This window comes from Syngnathus typhle, linkage group LG3 (assembly GCF_033458585.1).
Source record: "Syngnathus typhle isolate RoL2023-S1 ecotype Sweden linkage group LG3, RoL_Styp_1.0, whole genome shotgun sequence".
NCBI classification, from domain to species: Eukaryota; Metazoa; Chordata; class Actinopteri; order Syngnathiformes; family Syngnathidae; genus Syngnathus; species Syngnathus typhle.
Genome location: NC_083740.1, coordinates 8,049,315 through 8,067,930, shown reverse-complemented (window position 1 = coordinate 8,067,930; position 18,616 = coordinate 8,049,315). Strand labels below are relative to the sequence as shown.

Below are 18,616 nucleotides of genomic sequence, written 5' to 3'. Positions count from 1 at the left end.
GGGGCATTATGACTGTCAACTCAAATAAATTTATGAGCACCTCGTATTATATGCAGTAAAAGCTACAAAACAAACTGACAAATAACTCGTTTTCAAGTCGGACGAGTAAAAACTGGTCAAATATTTAAAAAAAAAGAAGATATTATTAAAAGTGAAGACAATTTGCGATTCTAGTAATGACACACGAATTTGATGCACAATTTGTCTTCGCGGGCCACATAAAATGATGTGGTGGGCCGTATCTGGCCCCCGGGCCTTGAGTTTGACACCTGTGATTTAGGTCATTGGGAACATTGCGAATGTAACGATCCATTGCTCCTTTTTCTCTCGTGCTTGTCCTCAACAGATGTGACCCCGAGTCGTTCTTAGTTGAGCTTTGGTGACAGTCGTTTTTCACCCTTGGACTACAGATCACTTCACATTCACAGCTGTAGACATTTTGGAGTCCTCAACTAACCAAACAAGTATATTTTGGGCATGTGGGGGGGAAAAAACAGCACCCACATCTCATGACTCACTTCTGACTGTGAGGCAGGTGAGAATTCGTGAGCGTTATTGTACTTCACATTGCCCTTTTACATAAAAATAACTTCTATTAAAAAAAAAAAAAAAGCTCTGTGTCCAGCGCTGTAGTTTTAAAGAAAGACTTGATGCACTCCAAAGTTCCGAGGTGGAGGGTGTAAATGGAAAATGGATGAATCAGCATAGTAACAAATGGAACAGTGCCAGTTTTAATGTTGTAAAAGTAATTACTTTATTGAATTTTTTACTTAATTACAATCAGTCTAGCAGTGACACCGCAATGGTGCTACTTCGTTCCACAAGCAATTTTCATTTATTAGGTCTAAATCCTACATGCTGCACATCCATAAAGTCTATATTAGTAATATGCAATCCTTTTGCAAAGACAGTATTGAGAGCTCAACTTAATGGCCTAAGTGTGACAATATAAAGGTAAAAAGACTCATTCAATATCTTTTTACTCTACTACACTGGGTACTTAATTGTTGATAGCACATGACTAAAATATAGTAAATTACATTTCCCCCACTTTTCCTTGAATATAAACATAATGTACTATACTAGTTAAACTTTAATTGTAATCATATGCCACGGATGTGAAAGGAAAGGATTTTTATCAGGTGCTGTTTATCAGGTTACTTTAGGCTATATTGAGATGCAGAGACACAGACACATGAACACTCGATTTCGGCATCCAAGGAGGAGCAATCTAGATGAACATTTTGCACTTCTGTTTGTTGTGCCACTCTTGCTCCTAAATGTCATTAAAAGACATCAGTTTCAGGCCTTACATTGTTAGCTGCAGATTAGTATGACACGCAGTATTCAAGCAGTTTTTCTTTGGCATATCAGCAAAAATCTCTCATCTTTGGCAAAGTGTTTACTACAGCCAATTTGATATTTAGAATTTTATTATGATATGAATTATTTCCTGTTATCCCTTTTTTTCAATGATGTAAACGGGATAAATAGTGATCAATTGACAAGGTGACAAAGCTGGTGTTATTATCATTGCCTGACACCAGATAAATGATTCTCCATTCCAAAAATACAGTGTATGAATATTTGGAAGTTCCTTTCACGTTTGAGATTTGCATAATAAGGCACAAAGTTAAGCACAAATTTAGTTTATATGCTTGCCAATACGTGCATATTACCTGAAAATATAGAAAGACCAAAATCGTATGTGTGTCTTCAGGATTAGGATTCCTTCACTTTTTCATCATAAGTGCCGCTTCCCTTGTAAGATGCAACATAGCCACTACCGTCTGGGATGTCCTCGCGTCCAATCTTTCCCTTTCCTTTTCCTGAATCATCGAATCTCTCCTTGTGTGTTCCTGTGTACTTGGAAGTGTCGGTCAGTCTGTCCACAGCCGCTGCCTTTGTTGGTCTCTAATCAAACAATGAAATAATAACCACACAAGGTAATTTCTCAGTCACATCACTGCGATTGTAACATGTTTCATTTGACTGAAATTGGTAAGCATGTGTTGTCTCATCCTCTCTGTTGTGCCTCATGTGGAGCACCAAGCTCTTCAGCTGCAGAAGGAGGCATGAGTGCAGTGGAACTAATGACAATGTACTCACAGTGATTCCAGCATTGGCAGGCTCCTTGCCAACAATGAGCCCATAGAGGAGCTGGAGAGCTTCCTCTTTACTCTTGCCTTTGAAGCGCTTCGGGCCCAGCTCAGTCAAGGCCATGATGAACTGCTCAAATGTGATTACACGAGCTGACTTGGACCTGAGGAAACATGTAATACCGTTGGAGGCTCCTCTGAGAAAAATCTTTCCAGTGCCAGAGGACGGATATACCATCAGATTCTTTATGTAATGCAGGAATGTGAAATTGCGACAGGTTCTTAAAGTAGTCAATGTAATCTTTGTGTGGCACCTGCATGTGTTCAAATGATTTCTTTGCAATTACCATTATCCTATCCTGGTGGCATTCAACACAAGAATCACAATTTAATAAACACATAAATTTAGATCAAGGGATGGCAAGTCACAGCCTGCTGGCAAGCGAGATTTCTTCTTTGTGGGAGGAGAACTTGGTATAGGGTTCAATAATATGTGCTGGTGTGGGTCAGGGTATTTGCTTTTTCTTTTAAATGCTTCATAAAAGAGTTTTTTTATTTCTCTAGATGGCACTATCGGTTTAAAGAAAGGTGTTTAGGAAATGGCAAGTCAGTGTGCTTTTGGCTCAAAGGCGAACAGAGAGTGCTATCTAGAGGGCGCAATAAACACAATTGGTTTATGAAACATTTTGAAGCTTCATTTTCTCATCGCCGGCAGCATCCCGCGGGATCACATTGGATTTGGGGAGTGATACGTCATTTGCTTTCAACGTAACAGTGCGGACTAAATGAATATTGCGCGTTAAACTAAATCTATTAATGGTTTGTCATGTCAGGTATCCTTTACTAAGTTAGATTTGCCCTGTTACAAATGACTACTTTGTCTACTAACGATGCTGCATTGAAAACATTACTTGACTTTGGTGAAGACGATGTCAACATCTGTAGTGGTGACATTCTTGCCGTCAGTGATGAGACAGTCCTTGCAGATTTTGGCAAAGTTCTTGCCGTTCATCTCCTTCCCCGTCGCTTTGGTGTCACCATGAATGGCAAATTTGTGGAAGGACATCTCCACCTCTGCTGTCGACACAGAGCCCTCAGCCATGCTGACAAATACACTGTGGATAAGCATAGCATTATTATTTCGGAGGTTGGAATAGAGTACACCTCCATTTTTGTTGAAGGAAAACATTTCCAAAACTTGATTGGCATGTTAATCAGTTGAAGTGATTATTTTGTTTGGCTCTGAATTTTTTAGAAGCATGCAGCAGCAGTTTCACATCCATCACAGTTCTGTTACTCAAGCTGATTGCAGGCCAGTTTAATTCAATCATCCCCATTTACAAATGGCCCCTCTTTGGCCCACCCTGTGCAGAATAACAAATGAAGGTCGTTTTCTCTCTTTTTTCCCCTCAATTCAAGACACAAACATAGATTCAGCCATCGTATATTTTTCAGTTCCGCTTTTCTAAACCTATCTAAAGTCGGATGCAATTTTGATGTCATGATCAACATCACCTCGTAGATGACAGGATTAATTAGCTTATTAGAATATTCAAACACTCACTGTAAAAAGAAACAGTTCAAAAAGTAGTAGCAAGTAGATAAATAACACTAAGATATATTTCTCAAAATCATTTGACAGATGTATTAATTATTTTGCTGGAGCAAAGAAAGTGCAATCCTTTGGCATATAAACAATGTCCTCCTGGCAGTCTTCCTTGCTGCATTGTCCCTCAGGGCATCCACTGCAAAGAAAACAAAGTGTACCTGCTGCTGTAGGCTGCAGGATTGCTTGCCCGTAGATATTTTAAGGAAATCCCGGAAATCGCTCACGGCTGCTCAACCTTCTTGTCCTCCTCCTCTCTTCTTTTTTCCTCCACTTCCTTCCTCCACTCTGCCACTCCCAGACTCTTTAGCGGTGACGACATCCATGCAGATGCTTGGATAGGAGGAGGAGAGAAGGGGAGGAGGGAGAGAGTACCACCCAGCACCATCAGTGACATCACCACCACTTAGCTTCTGTCTCTTTTTGTCTCATAAAACATGCTGTTAGTATATCATTAATTATTTTAATCTACTGTATTTGTATTACCCGCTATGCTACAGTGTTCTCTGCATTTTCTGCAGTTCAACCGTACTTTTATTTTGTTCATCATGCATATGTGACAGCTTCTATTTGGGCCACAATGACAGTAGTAGGCTTGTTTGCACATGATGAGAGTCATCCTCGAAAGGACAAAGCGCACTGACGACATAGCTGACCCGTAAATCCCATCAAACTCTTTCATGATGGTAAGCCTGAGCAATATTCACTAACATAGAAAATAACCAAAAGTAATAAATAAAAAAAACTGGAAAGTATTGCCCATTGTTATTATTATTATTTACCCATTCAGAGGTAGAGTTTTTAATTTTTTCTTCTCACACATTTATATCCTTGGCTGAAGTTGAATGCTTGTTTTATCCCAGTGTGATGAATAGTTTTAAGGATTGGTCAAAAGACAATGTATTTTCTTCTGTTTGACTTGCTCATCCTCTCATAATTCAAATGGCTTCTCTTCCCTTCCCTCCATCTGTCCTGTCAGCCAGGTTTGGCATCCTATGGGAGCATCAGAGCTGGGCTGCCCTCCTTTGAGCATCATTATGAGCATTATCTCCGCTCTTTCCTCTTCCAAACATATGCTTACACAGCCCGCCTTTTGCTTTTTTTCCCACAAACACATCAGAGGGATCCACTCCATGTGACAGACCTCCATCACATCACAGCTAATTTGCCACATGTTCCCCGTGACTCATCCAAGACGTTCCACCCAAATACTCTACTCTGGCAACGCCTCCACAAAGAGATTCAGCAACAACATCACTTATTTTGGTTCTGTCCCAAGTATGCTGCAGCAAAATCTCCCAAAATGTAAGCGCCTGATTAGTCATACTTGTATGAGCCAACTGAAAGATTCCTTCACAAGGGCGAGTGATCATTCCCTGAATTGCTGTCAAATGCCCACAATGCACACTTCATCTAAATCCTGCATATTGTCACCTTGCATTATTTTTCCACATTATAGCATGTATTTGCGTAGGTGCCCACATCCTGACAGCATGTTTTCTCTTCATGGTACACAAGAATTGTTTTGAAAACATACACCATCATGAAACTCAACCTGCTCAGTCACACGGACACTGGGAAACAGCTAGAAGCACGGAAACCTTTTGCTGAGAAATTCTGTATAAAAACACAATGAGCAAGTCGTGACAGTGCACCTGAAACTCAGCGATTTCTAGTCTGTTCATTTACAGCACAGTGAAAACATCTTGGGTCTCTAGTGGTTTGCTGATTTAAAAATCTTTTTCGCAGTCAATCATTTTGACGCGGTAAAACGGTAAATAGCAGGGACTTGCGAGGGTTAGCAATAATATTAATTTGGGTTCCATTCAATTTGGCTTCTAGTGACAGCTTACTGCAGCTGTTTTATTGTCGTTCATTTCCTCTGGCCTTCATGGTAGGGAGAAAAAAAACTATGTCCAATAAATGGGTATATCCCGCACACAAAATAAAAGAACATATCTATACAGCAAGAAGGGGTATATGGATCTTAAGTGCTTTTTTCAGCAGTCGCTGCCTTGGATTATTTTTAATGTTTTATACATTCTGAATTTATAAAAGCATGCTTTGGGTCCACAAAAAGTACATTACAGTTTCTTGCTGACCCATATGTCAATGGATAAACTAAAATTTGTAAAGGTCGCTGACTGCTACTTCAACACAAACGACAAAGAGATGTCGTTGTGGGTGAGGAGACAGGCTGTCTGCTTGTAGTGTACACAAAACCTCCCCTTTCGAAATGTCAGCATAAAAAAGGAGAATGTCACCGTGTTTGGTCACTTCTGCTTCAGATGCTTCTTGATTTATTCAGAGAGATCTACATATGCTTAAAAGAGTCTACACGCATTTGTTCTAAAAGCATTATGGCTGAGTCGAGTTTCCCTTCACCGCCAGATGCCATCTGTCCTCTCTGTGTGGATGCACTCAGAGACCCGGTCACCATCCCATGTGGGGACACTTACTGCTTGGAGTGCATCAAGATCTACTGGGATCAGTTCGACCACATGGGGGTTTACAGCTGCCCCCAATGCAGAGCAACCTTCACGCCAAGACCCGTGCTGAAACGCGATTTACCGGATGTCTACCACGAGCCCCGCCGGCAACTTCCAGAGCTCACACCTTTCCCCTATATGCACCGGGAATCTTTCTGTGATTTCTGCGTGGGTCGGCGGAACAAGGCAGTCAAGTCATGCCTCGTGTGCTTGGCTTACTACTGCGAAACACACGTGAAGCCACATTACGAGTCTTCCACCTTCAAGAGACACAAGCTGGTGGATGAAACAGGCCACCTGGACAGGAAGATCTGCCCACAGCATGAGAAGGGCCTGGAGCTGTTCTGTCGCACTGACCAGATGTGCATATGCGTCTTGTGCACTGTTCGAGAGCACCGCGGCCACAATATCACCTCTGCGGAGGAGGAGCGCATCGACAAACAGGTATAGTTGGCATTGTGAACTAAATAGCACTTCCACAGAAGCTGTTGGAGATTAGGACGGTCTGGTCATTGACTGGGACATGAAGATCGTTACACGAAACAGTACTGATTGGTTACCCTACTCACTTTGTTGGGCAAATTAAACAAAAATTGGGGACATCTAAAGTTAGTGATGGGAAAATGAAGTTTCAAATATGTTTCAGGAACCATACACAAGACTTCCAGATCACGCTGTTTATCAAAGTAAAATGTCATACTTAACAGCCTACAGTAGCTCCAAAGTAAGAGATGAGATTTATGAAGTCCTTCTTATCTTTTGTTTCTGCCAGAAAGTCCTGGTGGTGACACAGTCTGAGGTCCAGCACATAATTCAGGAGAGGATGAAAGAGCTGCAAGAGCTCAAGCATAATGTTGATGTTCTCAAAGTAAGACCAGTCAAGCTTAACACTGATAGATAGCAAGTCATTCCAAAATTATATCTTTATGTACCTTCAACATTCTTACAAAATGACCGCACCTGTCTGTTAGAGCTGTGCCCAGCGGGCCCAAGTCGAGAGTGATAAGACGTTCCATGAGATGCTACAGGCAGCGGAACGCTGGAAGGCTGAAATCCATCAGATGATAACAGCCAACATGCAGGCGGCTATGTCCCAAGCTGATGGCTATGTGGAGCGTCTGGAACAGGAGATACTGGAGCTGCAGAGAAGAGATGCAGAGCTGAGGCAGATTCTTGAAACAGAAGACAACATTCACTTCCTGCAGGTGTCACGGTTGGAATGGAGCAGGGCGAACAAATGCATCTTGGACCAGGGTTAATTGAAGGAAAAGGGGAGTTGGAATGGAGGATGAAAGGGAACAGACAGATGGAAAAACTAACATAAACCACCTGACAAAACAACGTGACTGACCGACAGACTGGCTAACAGAAACGACACTGACAGACAAGGACGAGAGACAAGAAGACATGAGATGAGAACAATCCGACGGAGTGAGGGGCAGACAGGTCTTAAATGCACGACAGGCAACGAGAGGCAGGTGATCACACTGATCATGGGCAGACACAGGAGGGGAGGGGCGAGCACACAGAGACACGGACAGAAACCATAACAACAGAAACATAATAAAACAATCAGACGAGTCGTGACATGAGGTCACCAATTGTCATTTATTTCGGAATAATTTCAGGATTTGGTCAGTGGTATTCTTTTCAATTACCCAAACTGTAGCACTGTTAAATGTTTCAATTTAAGTGCTTTAATACTTTTTCATTCATTTTCTTACTTGATTGTGTAACTCTTGTCTCATTTTGTTGAATAGAACTTCCCAACTCTGTGCATTGCTCCAGAAGCCATGGTACCCAAAGTTCTCATCAACCCTCAGTTCTCTTTCAGCGAGATGAGCAAAACAGCCTTAGAAATGAAGGAACATCTTGATGATATCTGTAAAAAGGAACTCAGTAAAATCTCCAAGACAGGTTTGTCCCCCAAAAAACAAAAACATTTTGTTTGCTGCTCAATGTGCAGCAGGCAAATGTAATTTGCCTTCTTTTAACAGTAAGCGAAACGCCTGTGTACATCCTTTTGCCAAGAAATGGAGACAAACGGATCAAAGGTAAGTGTAAACCAAAACATCAGATTATAGTGATATGATTGAGCAAATACATATGTGAAGACAAAACAAATTGTGAAATATTCATTTGGTACGATATTTCCTTGCTTTACTTTCTCTCAAGAAATCTGTTCCATAAAATGTGTCTTCACTATGCTTATTAACTTCATTGATCAACTTTTTTGTTGTTTGATCAATAGAACCACTATCACAGTGGCCCAACAAAAATGCGGTACTCTGATGGTGCTGCATTCAGGTACCTGGGGAACCTGATACTGGACGGACTGAACATTTGACCTAGACAAAATAGTTTCAATGTGTTGCTTAGCCATCAAATTGAATGTTACTCATAAACAAGGCATCATTTGAAAGAGGGACTTTACAGTTGTTTAAAATGAATTGCACAAAGCGATTGTGGCAATTACTTGGTTTAGGAAAGTCGGCTCATTTGATCTCAACTTATCACAGTAAATGTTTCATATTCTCTTGCTGTAACAGTTCCTAACAGAGTGGATTTCCAGGAGCCAAAAACAAGATCAGACTTCTTGAGATGTGAGTAGTTCATTGTTGAAGCATACCTTCTACTCTTGGCCCAATGCTGCCCTGAGAATCATCATCATGTTGCTCTCTCTGGCCTACCTATAATTACTATCGTGGATTGTGTTGTGATTGATTGTGAGTGATTGTTGATTGCAGTTAAGTGAAGGAATGTGTTTGCTCTTAGATGCCTGTAAGATGTCCTTCGATGCCAATACAGCCTATAAAGAGCTGGTCCTGTCAGATGGAAACCAGAAGGTCACTAGGAAGAAGACAGTCCAGTTTTATTCTGATCATCTGGAACGCTTCGATGGCTTCTCCCAAGTGCTGTGCAAGGAGCCACTTAGCGGCTTCAGATTTTACTGGGAAGCTGAGTGGAGTGGTGAGTTTTCCCTTGGGGTGGCCTACAAAAGCATCAGTCGCAAGGGGAAGAACTCACACAGCCTGCTGGGCTACAACAACAAGTCTTGGAGTCTGCTCTGCTCCGACTCGGGATATTCCGCGTGGCACAATAAAGCAGACTTTGACCTCGCCAATGCACCCCGTGCGTCACGAATCGGCGTATACCTGGACTATGGTGGCAACACGGTGGCATTTTACTCTGTCTCAGAAAGGATGGAGCTGATCCATAGATTTAAAGCTCGGTTCAGCGAACCTTTGTATGCGGGCTTCGGTGTGGGCTCATCAGTTACCCTTTGTCATCTCAAACAAAGTCCCACACCTTACTAAAATACTCAAATATGGTTGAATTGTTTTACGTTGTGCAGTGGATGCTGTATTAGTAATCTTAGAATTTTAAAATATGTGCAATCATTTAATTGTGACAGCTTCATAAAAAAAAGAAATCTAATTACCAATCACCAAACTGTTGATTTTACAAAGTTACACCTAACATACATTAAGGTCATCTTTCACACCTTACTGTTTTCACTGTCTTTGTAGTTGTGTCAATATTTGATGTTATGTAAAGCATTTTGTTATAACTGCAGTTTTTGTGGAATGCCCTGTGTAAATAAAGTTGTATTCTATTGTATTATTAGGATTCATTCCAACTGGCCTTTGTGAATAAATTCCGAACTGACTTAATTATTGCAGTGCAGGGTGTGGCAACACTAGCAGATCCAGTTCGACATTTCATTTGAGCAGGGTGTTTAGCTAAAACAAAAACAAAATTAAGAGTACCGCGCTGAAAAGCAAATTTTGTCTCAGAACTAAGGTGGGGGAGACCACCTACGTGCTTCTCTTAATGGGGTAAGGCCTGCATTGAATTGTGTACGAGTTATTAAGCAAACAATCTCTCCATCTGATTTGTGACGCATAATGATTCAAGAATTTAAATGAAGCAAATACAGAATGTAATTTTCACAAATACTATTATGGTTATCTTACTCCTCTCTGAGTGAAGCCATTCAGGTTTTGAAACACAGTCAAGTGACATGTCTCAAAGCCAACTACCGAACGCAAAGACCTTTACATGTGGACATTTCTAACATGCAAGTCCGGTTTGGCTCCTTTAAATTAGCTTCTGATAAAAGGAGCATCGAAAGAAGTTCTACGTGTTTTGCCATGAACACCTGTTTCGGTGCCGACATAAGCCATTACTCTGCGCTGGAAATGAATCATCAGGTATTGATTCCTCCATATGAGGTCTTCAAAGTGTCTGGTGTCCACCCTGACATGACTGAGCACTGTAATGTCACCTACATGTTGGACAGCAACCTTGACTGTGTGTATGATACAGAGAGACAGATGTTACATTTAATATCTGCAGCTCCAGAAGAAGGATTGTGGTGGATTGCCATTGTCACTTTTGCCATCGCTCTCTATCTTGTGTTCTCTCTCATAATTGTGAGGGCATATCGAAAAAAAAAACCCGTCAGCAGAGTGCTTCTTATTTCCAATCTGTAAGCTACTGTCATGCTGAGGTGGTTATGAAAACTCCCTCATTCACTCTTGAATAAATTTAATTTATCTCAAGTTCTTCCTTCATGATCATCATTAATTATGTTTTTTGTATTTGTTAATGTTTTATTAAGCTTGTCTGTACGTGTCAGATATTCAGGATGAGTCACACCAAATATTTCAAATAATAATACGTAGCACATTACTTGAATTACTTGCAAGCATCTGCTGTATATGACGCCATAGAGGTGTTTATTATCTATTATCTAAATCTAATCTGTGCTAGCAGTGCAAATGGGATTATGTAGTCAAGTAAATAAAAGTCAATTAATAAAGACCACATTTCCATAATATGTTCTCTTTTTCTAAAATATGATGTGAAAAGTTTTACAAAAGCTGTTCTAACAGCTTTTCCTACCTAAATAAATTGTATTAATGTGATGTTGGCATCTGGGCATTCAAGGAATGTTAAACAATACTTTAAGATTTAGTCATGTTTTCAAAATAGGGGTGAGGAGGCAAAGGTATGTATTTGCCACAAAGGCCTCAAGGGAGAAGTGTTTGTTTTTATGACTATGTTGATTCAGCATGTTAACAACTGGACTAAATACCATTTGACTTCTGTAATTCATATCTTCTCACCCAATACACTTGTCCATTGTGTTTAATATATCTCGTTATAGAACTACCATATTTGTATTTACAAGTGGCAAAAGGTAGCCTCATTTTTACATACATGTATAAACTCAATATTTAGGTTCCATATATCAGCCCGAAGTATTTTCCGAAGAAAGTTTTTTCTTGACATCTTACGGTTCTTTTCAGAAACCATTGGCGCATACCTAGAGGTTTCTGCTCAAGTTCATGTTTGTAAGATCAGATGATATGATCATACGTGTGAGACAGGTCTGCCTTGATGGACTAGATTCAAGACCGAATGTTTATTAAGGAAATATTTGTGTGTGGTGGTCTGTGTTGAGATTATTACAGCAAACCACACATCATTCAAACAAAATTTGTAAATCTATGATCTTCTATCTTGTTGTGTGGGGTTTGTCGCAGATTAAAACATTCCTTTTAAATTTAAAAAATCCTTGTACAAATTCAACAGTAGATAGATCTGCAATAAAAATCAAAAGCTAAAAGCCTCTACTTGGGACATTTGCATAAAATCTATCAGTGATAACAAAACACGAGAGGGTGTGGGCAAGTTCTTTATCTCAGCCTACAAGACAAGGAGACACTCAAACACAACAGCGCTCCCATTCAAACACACACACACACATTTGGCGGCTCTCAAATAAGAAAGGACCCACAATTTACCTGTGTTGATCCTGGGAACTAAAATGTACTCATCGGGAGACCAAAGCAGCCTGAATGATAATTTTGTCAACTACAAGAACATATCAGGTGAGTCTGTCAAGTTTAATGTCTTTTTTTTCTTGCTTGTGTGTTCCCTAGGTTATGTCATGTTTCTAAATTCTTTCTATGACTGGGTTACTCCAACTCAATGCTCTGGCAACTGATTGTGGATTCAATTATAAATTAAGAGTGATGGTTTTACAACAAACTGGGATTTATAGAGAATTTTCATTGTGATTTAGGTTTCTCCACATCATGATAATGAGCAACAAGTGGAAAGTCTTGCTGCCGGTGTCTGTGGTCCTCACCCTCACAGGCCTAACACAAAGCTTCCAACCACTCTTTGTGTTTGATGGAAATTCAAAGACTCACCGCGACATCACCAAAAGGGCCGTTCTTCAAAAGACTGCTGAAGTCTGTAAAAACATGGCTGTGGCGGATGGAAGGGACTTTGTTTTAACTGTAAAATAAGCGACACACTTATTTAGTCTCACATAATCGTTTCACAAACAGCTTTTGACTTTTTTTTTTTGGTTTTCAGATTGATGACAGTCTCACAGTTGAGCAAGTACAAGCGGCATGTTCATTTTCAGACAGTTCCACCTCACGTCTGTCCAGTGTCTTGTTCTATATTTCCATTGCCGAGATATACCTCAGCAATGCCAATGTGGATTTAGTATCTGCGCTGAGTGATGAGCACCATTTTGATGGTGAGACGTTCCAAAAAGGGAGAGACCTAATCACACAAGGTACACAAAACCATTTGTTGAGTTGCTGATCCTTCTATGCGTTTTTTTTCCCTTTTATATTGCTTCACCTGCTGTCCTTGTCTGTTATTTATCCTTTTCTAAATTTGGCACTTGTAATCTTGCAATGTGACAAGTAAATTTCCCCGCTGTGGGATGAATACACTTCTATCATCATCATGAGATGAGATATATCATTGGTCCTGGTTGGTGAACTGAACCGACCAAAATATTTAGAGCATGTTCAGAAAAGGAAAACATTTCTACAACATCGCTTCACCTGCCTAATAAAATGAGATAAAATATTTATTTGTCCCACACGGGGAAGTTCCAGTATGCTAGAATAACGTCATTGGTGAAGAGCACCAACCGAAATATGAAGACCATGTTCAAGAAAGGGAACATCTTATGTCTTACTTCGCTTCACCAACTAAAATGAAATCTGTCTCATATGGTGAACGTAAAGTAGTGAAACGGGATTGTGGCTATGTTGTACTTTTTGTTGTTGTTGTTGTTGTATCGCATGCGCAGGTGTGTCTTCTGTAAAGGCCAGTGTAAAACTGGAGAACTTCATCACTGCACGCTGGACTCTCGGTCGTATATGTCATACACTACAGGTGAGTTTAAGGACTAGTGTAGTTCTGAAGGCGTGATGCAAGTGACGCCGCATATAATGAGTATAAGTTATGATGTTGTATGTTTGCAGGACTTCTACAGCCACAGTAACTGGGTGGAGTTAGGGAATACATTTCCTTACAATGCCCTGATCAAACCTGACCAAACTATCGTAAATGTGGCCGGTAGGATGCTGTTCATATTTAGAAGGAATGCTTTCCAAAGCAACTACTGCTCTGTGTGAATGGGGTGTCTAGCTTTCGTAAAACACAACAAAAGGCACACTGTCACCTTATCATACGACTACCCTAGGATGATTTGTTTTTAAAACCGGTCCTGATACAATGAGGCTCTTGTAGCATACTTGGGGCCAGTTATGTGGGGGTAAGGTTGACTGGTGCGGAGTTGGGTACAAATATAAAATATAAATTAAAAAATGAACCCAAATTAGAAGATGGGTATATATTGTAATTTGGACATTTATTGAAACAAGATTAACAGTGGAGGATAAAATATTTGTTTTCAAAGTTTTTAATTCACCTCCATCCGTCTTGTTTATTGGCAATAGAATGATTAACTAGTCCATTTTGTAACCAATGCCCAATCTACAGCACTACAGTAAGAAATAGGCTTGCAACCACAATTGGTTTAAAAGCTTGTCTTTTAAACATCGGGTATTGAATCACGATCCGATTTCTCCTGACCAAATTTTCTTGTAGGAATAGATATTTCAACGTGTAGAAACTGCAGAGGAGACAATTGTGATGACAACATTTTGCCTGACGTACTGGAGCGAGGACTTCTTACTTCAGGATACTTCAGCGCCATATCGTCTGACAAACCAGACGGTAACTGTGAGAAATTTGTTGTATGAATGATTTGCAGATTTGAAACATCAATTAGACTTATTGGATCACTTTGCTGCCTAACACAACATTGGATTTCTCGGACACAAAAAGAATAATATGAATGATATGAAACGAATGATACATTCTGGGATGGTACACAATCCATTGTATTCCTTTGTGCTCCAAGGTAAATGCAGCCATGGAGGTTTTTTAGACCGAACGAGTAAACGTGACCCAATTGGGGGCATCAATAAAGACACAATTGAGTCCAGCCATGGTTCACTTCACCAAGAAGCAGCAAATTTGGCCTTGAAGGCCACTATGGAGCTTCTGGAGGACATCAGAACAGCTGTAGGAGACAAGGACTTCACACGGTACATGAAATGAACATCTTGGCAAACCCTTTTTAACAGGAGCATTCTTAATCCCGAGGTGCAACTGGTCAAGGTGAAGACATGGACTGAATATGGTTTGTCTTTCAAATTCTTGCAGACTGATGGGCCTCTCCCAGTCCTCTGCACTGTGTTTTGTCATTGACACGACAGGCAGCATGAGCGATGACATAGCAGAAGCGAAAAGAATTTCCTTTGACATCATTGACAGTAAGAGGGGAACCCAAGAGGAGCCTTTGGCCTATATATTGGTTCCGTTCAATGATCCAGGTGGGAAGCAAGCAGTAATACCAAGTGCTCCTATACTTAGTCTCAGGTTGCAGGTTGTCGAGAACACACCCTACTGTAACGAATAATATGATATTCTTTTATCATTTGCAGGATTTGGACCTTTGCTGTCGACGACCGATGCAGACAAATTCAAAGAAAGCATCAATAGGCTGACTGCCAGAGGCGGTGGAGACAATCCAGAGTTGTGCTTGTCTGGACTGCAGGTGTTTTGAAGCGCAGTGAACCCTTTCTCAGGAAATAGAATTTCCAATTTAGATACTAATTTACTAAATCTGGATTAAACTTTGTGTGTTTTGGGAAAGTTAAGAGAACAGAATGGTGTTAAGTCACACAGAAATCCAAGTACTATCAGTGCAGCAGATGATTCTGAATTAAACTCTGCAAATTTACTTTTTATTCAGGTCAGTGGCTACATTTTGACTATTTTGTTTTCGGTTGACAGCTTGCCCTTACTGCTGCTCCACCCTCGTCTGAGATATTTGTCTTCACTGATGCTCCAGCAAAAGATGCTTTTCTGGAAAGCACCATCATTGCCCTTATAGAAAGCACAAAGTCTGAAGTGAGTCCGTTTTACATCTTAAAATGTCAAAACATCGCAAGGTTTGCGGTATATTAGGGCCTATGAAATTATCATCTCTATATGAACCAACCAAGTGTTTTTTTTTTCGTTTGGTTTTGGCTCTCTTGAATTTGCAGGTGACTTTCATGTTGACGGATGTCTTGTCCAGTCGACGCAAAAGAACACTGAATCAAGCTGATGCCGATCTGTACCGTAATATTTCCCGGGCCTCTGGAGGTCAGGCCATTGAGGTTAGCAAGGCAGACCTTGCTCTGGTGACAAGTGTCATAAGGGATTCCTCATCGAGTGCCTTGGTCAGTGAAAATCAAAGGAGAGAAGCAAGGAAAAACTGCGCACAAGATGTTTAAAACTTTTCTACACTGTCTTTTTCAGGTTACGATCTTTCAAATTGTGATCCAGCCCGGAAAGCCTGATAATTTTACATTTACTGTTGATAATTCGCTACAAAACGTTACTATTTACATCACAGGAACCCTTTCTCTCTCCTACAATCTGACCAGCCCCACAGGTATTTTAGTTTGTCTAGTCTATATTTTTCTTCATTCACAGTACTTGCCAAAAAGCACAGTTTATGCATGTTTATACAAAATTATATATATATATTAGATATATTTGATATCCTTTTCCTACCCTTGCAGGTGTTTCTCAGAACTCGAGTGATTCTAGTGGTCCTTTAGCATCTTCGAACTTGGCTGGTAACCTACGGAGACTGGCCCTGAACAATGACAGTGAATCAGGAGTGTGGAAAATCAATGTAAACTCTAATGACCCCTACTCAGTGAAGGTCACAGGTCAGTTAATTTAACTCAAAGAGGCAGGTAAATCGATGTTTTGACCATTGTAAATTTGAGCCATTCTTGACACTAGGTCAAAGTTCAATAAACTTCATCTACAATCTTGTGGAAGCCCGTGAAGTAATCCATGGTGATTTCTTTCTAAAGGAGGGGCGTCCTCTTACAGGTGAAGATCATATCATACTCTTTGACCTCCAAATCTTTTAACCATGTCCCCATTAGTGTCTTTATTTAGCTCATGTAAAATTGTATAAATGATTGAATGTCATATTGTGCAAACTTTCAGGTGGTAATGCCACCCTCTTGGTCACAGTGACAGGAAGTGACAGTGTAATGATTACAGAGGTCACGTTGTATGACAGCTCAGGGCCAACGGAAGTCACCGGGACCTCAGAGGCATGTTGGATAACATTCTTAAACACCGATAACTCAATTCATTAATAACAAAGTGAATATGCCGCTGCTATCATTTCAACACTAAATACTTCATATTACTTCAATATTCGTTTGGTTTGTTTAGTATAACAGCGTAGTGTACCAAAACAAAAGTCCCCAACTCCAGTACTTTGTTTGATACAGGCTTCAATAATTACTACTTCAGATATTTACTCTGCTTTTATATCATTAGCTTTGTCCTTTTCTCCACAGTCATTAGGAGGGTCAAACTTCCTAGTGACATTTAATGAGATTCCAGCTGGTGTCTTTGTGGTTCGGTTGGAAGGAGAAGAGAGCAACTCATCAACAAGGGCAACTCCAACCAGGTTCTTGAGGCAGGCCCCTACTCAGCTTAGGACTTCAAGCATTTCTATAACGGTGATCTCACACACCCTCAGTTCTCAGAAAACAATAATCAACATTGATCCACTCAAACTGATAAATCAGACAGTTGAGTTCATTGCGCAGATAAATTATAACAGACTAGAAAATGGATGAATGAGATGGATAATTGCAATTAAAGTGATTCAAAACTGTTAACGTGCACTTTAAATGGCTTTTCTCCTATTTTAGGCTCAAGCCAACAGTACCAGCATAGAACCAGGCTCCACAGTGTCTGTCCCTTTCAATGTCATTAAAACAACTGGAGGAGTCGTTAACGAGAACGCAACTGGGACTTTCGCCGTGCGTGCTACCAATGACCGCAGCTTTACCTCCACATCGCCCAGTTCTGTGACCATAGAAACAGACAGCGGCGGGAAAGCAAATGGCACTGTGACCTTGACCGTTCCCGACAGTGTGGCATCGGGGAATGATGTCACGCTTACGATCGAGGCAGAGGATGTAGCTTCCAGTGATATCAACTATGTTGTGCTAAGATTTTCAGTTGCTGCTGTGGTAAGAGAAAAGCACTCAAGGTTTTTTTTAAGCGGTAGAAGATAGATGGATTACATCTGACTTACATGTTATCATATTGCTACTTCACCCTCTGCCTTCAGGTGACTGATGTTAGGAGTCCAGTGTGCCAAGAGGTCAGTACATCCCCCAACTGTTCCTCTTCCTCATCGCTCTGTGACTCCTCTCAGTGGGAATTTGTGGCCAACGTGACCGACGGTGTAAATGGGACGGGTATTGATAGAATCATCGTCAGTGAAGGGAACGGCACTCTCAACACAACCCAAGTGGTCGGGCCAGGGGGCGAGAACATCACCGTGATCTCCTACCAGGCGTCCTGCTGTGCAGACAGAGTTGAGCTATCTGTTGTGGACAATGTAGGAAATGTTGGAGTTTGTGTGGGCCAGGTGAGACAGTCCACCACAGTTGCTCCTACGACTCCAACTAATGGGACTACAACTAATGTGACTACAACTAATGTGACCAGTGGCCAGTCACTGACCACCACGCCCAACGGAGGGCACACCTTGAGCACAACACTTTGGGTCTGGGCAACAATTGTGGCACTCCCACTTTGGAAATGAAAGAGATGCATTGAATTAAATTGATTGCAGCACATTATGAAGATACTGTGGTTATATATTATGTCATCAAATCTAAATATTGGTGTTTGGACGAGAATTGTAATTTTTATAAGGTTTATATACTTATTCTAAAATTATGTTTATTCTATGTGGTTAGGGATTTTTTAGGAGTATTATTGAATTTCTGTAGGATTCAGTCAAATTATTGTTATAGGGTTACAGCAGTGCTCTCTCATCTAACCACATTTGGTACACAACAGAAAAATGACGTGAGGATAATGCTTAATTAACAGTATGTTTAATAGCGTGGCAAGAGTTAATTAAAAATCATTTTGGGGCTGTAGTGATGTGGTTTGAATTATGACCTAGTCGCATTCACATTTGTCACTTG

At 40.6% G+C, this 18,616-nt stretch overlaps 3 protein-coding genes across 4 annotated transcripts; 2 read left to right on the top strand and 1 right to left on the bottom strand.

Moving 5' to 3' along the window:
* Window positions 1–729: 729 nt before the first annotated feature.
* On the bottom strand, window positions 730–5,794 carry tppp2 (tubulin polymerization-promoting protein family member 2). Its single transcript, XM_061275437.1, has 4 exons — window positions 3,867–5,794; window positions 3,011–3,214; window positions 2,110–2,263; window positions 730–1,914 (listed from the first exon to the last, which is right to left on the bottom strand). Exons 2-4 carry the CDS (start codon window positions 3,199–3,201, stop codon window positions 1,723–1,725), a joined length of 537 nt encoding a protein of 178 aa, XP_061131421.1. The 5' UTR covers window positions 3,202–3,214; window positions 3,867–5,794; the 3' UTR covers window positions 730–1,722.
* A 171-nt stretch (window positions 5,795–5,965) lies between these two features.
* ftr84 (finTRIM family, member 84) lies at window positions 5,966–9,815 on the top strand. Its single transcript, XM_061275436.1, has 7 exons — window positions 5,966–6,638; window positions 6,967–7,062; window positions 7,166–7,399; window positions 7,955–8,111; window positions 8,192–8,248; window positions 8,744–8,797; window positions 8,970–9,815. The coding sequence occupies exons 1-7, from the start codon at window positions 5,994–5,996 to the stop codon at window positions 9,509–9,511; spliced, it is 1,785 nt and encodes a 594-aa protein (XP_061131420.1). The 5' UTR covers window positions 5,966–5,993; the 3' UTR covers window positions 9,512–9,815.
* Window positions 9,816–9,888: 73 nt separating this feature from the next.
* LOC133151978 (von Willebrand factor A domain-containing protein 7-like) lies at window positions 9,889–18,568 on the top strand. Of its 2 annotated transcripts, none has more exons than XM_061275432.1 (18): window positions 9,889–10,033; window positions 12,289–12,508; window positions 12,588–12,795; window positions 13,324–13,409; window positions 13,499–13,592; window positions 14,127–14,255; window positions 14,443–14,629; window positions 14,748–14,917; window positions 15,029–15,141; window positions 15,381–15,497; window positions 15,635–15,811; window positions 15,891–16,026; window positions 16,157–16,309; window positions 16,386–16,478; window positions 16,599–16,708; window positions 16,961–17,125; window positions 17,321–17,644; window positions 17,746–18,568. In XM_061275432.1, exons 1-18 carry the CDS (start codon window positions 10,029–10,031, stop codon window positions 18,223–18,225), a joined length of 2,967 nt encoding a protein of 988 aa, XP_061131416.1. In that variant the 5' UTR covers window positions 9,889–10,028; the 3' UTR covers window positions 18,226–18,568. The 2 variants fall into 2 exon arrangements, with proteins under 2 accessions (XP_061131416.1, XP_061131417.1); XM_061275433.1 differs by lacking the exon at window positions 9,889–10,033 and adding an exon at window positions 11,539–12,094.
* Window positions 18,569–18,616: the final 48 nt, after the last annotated feature.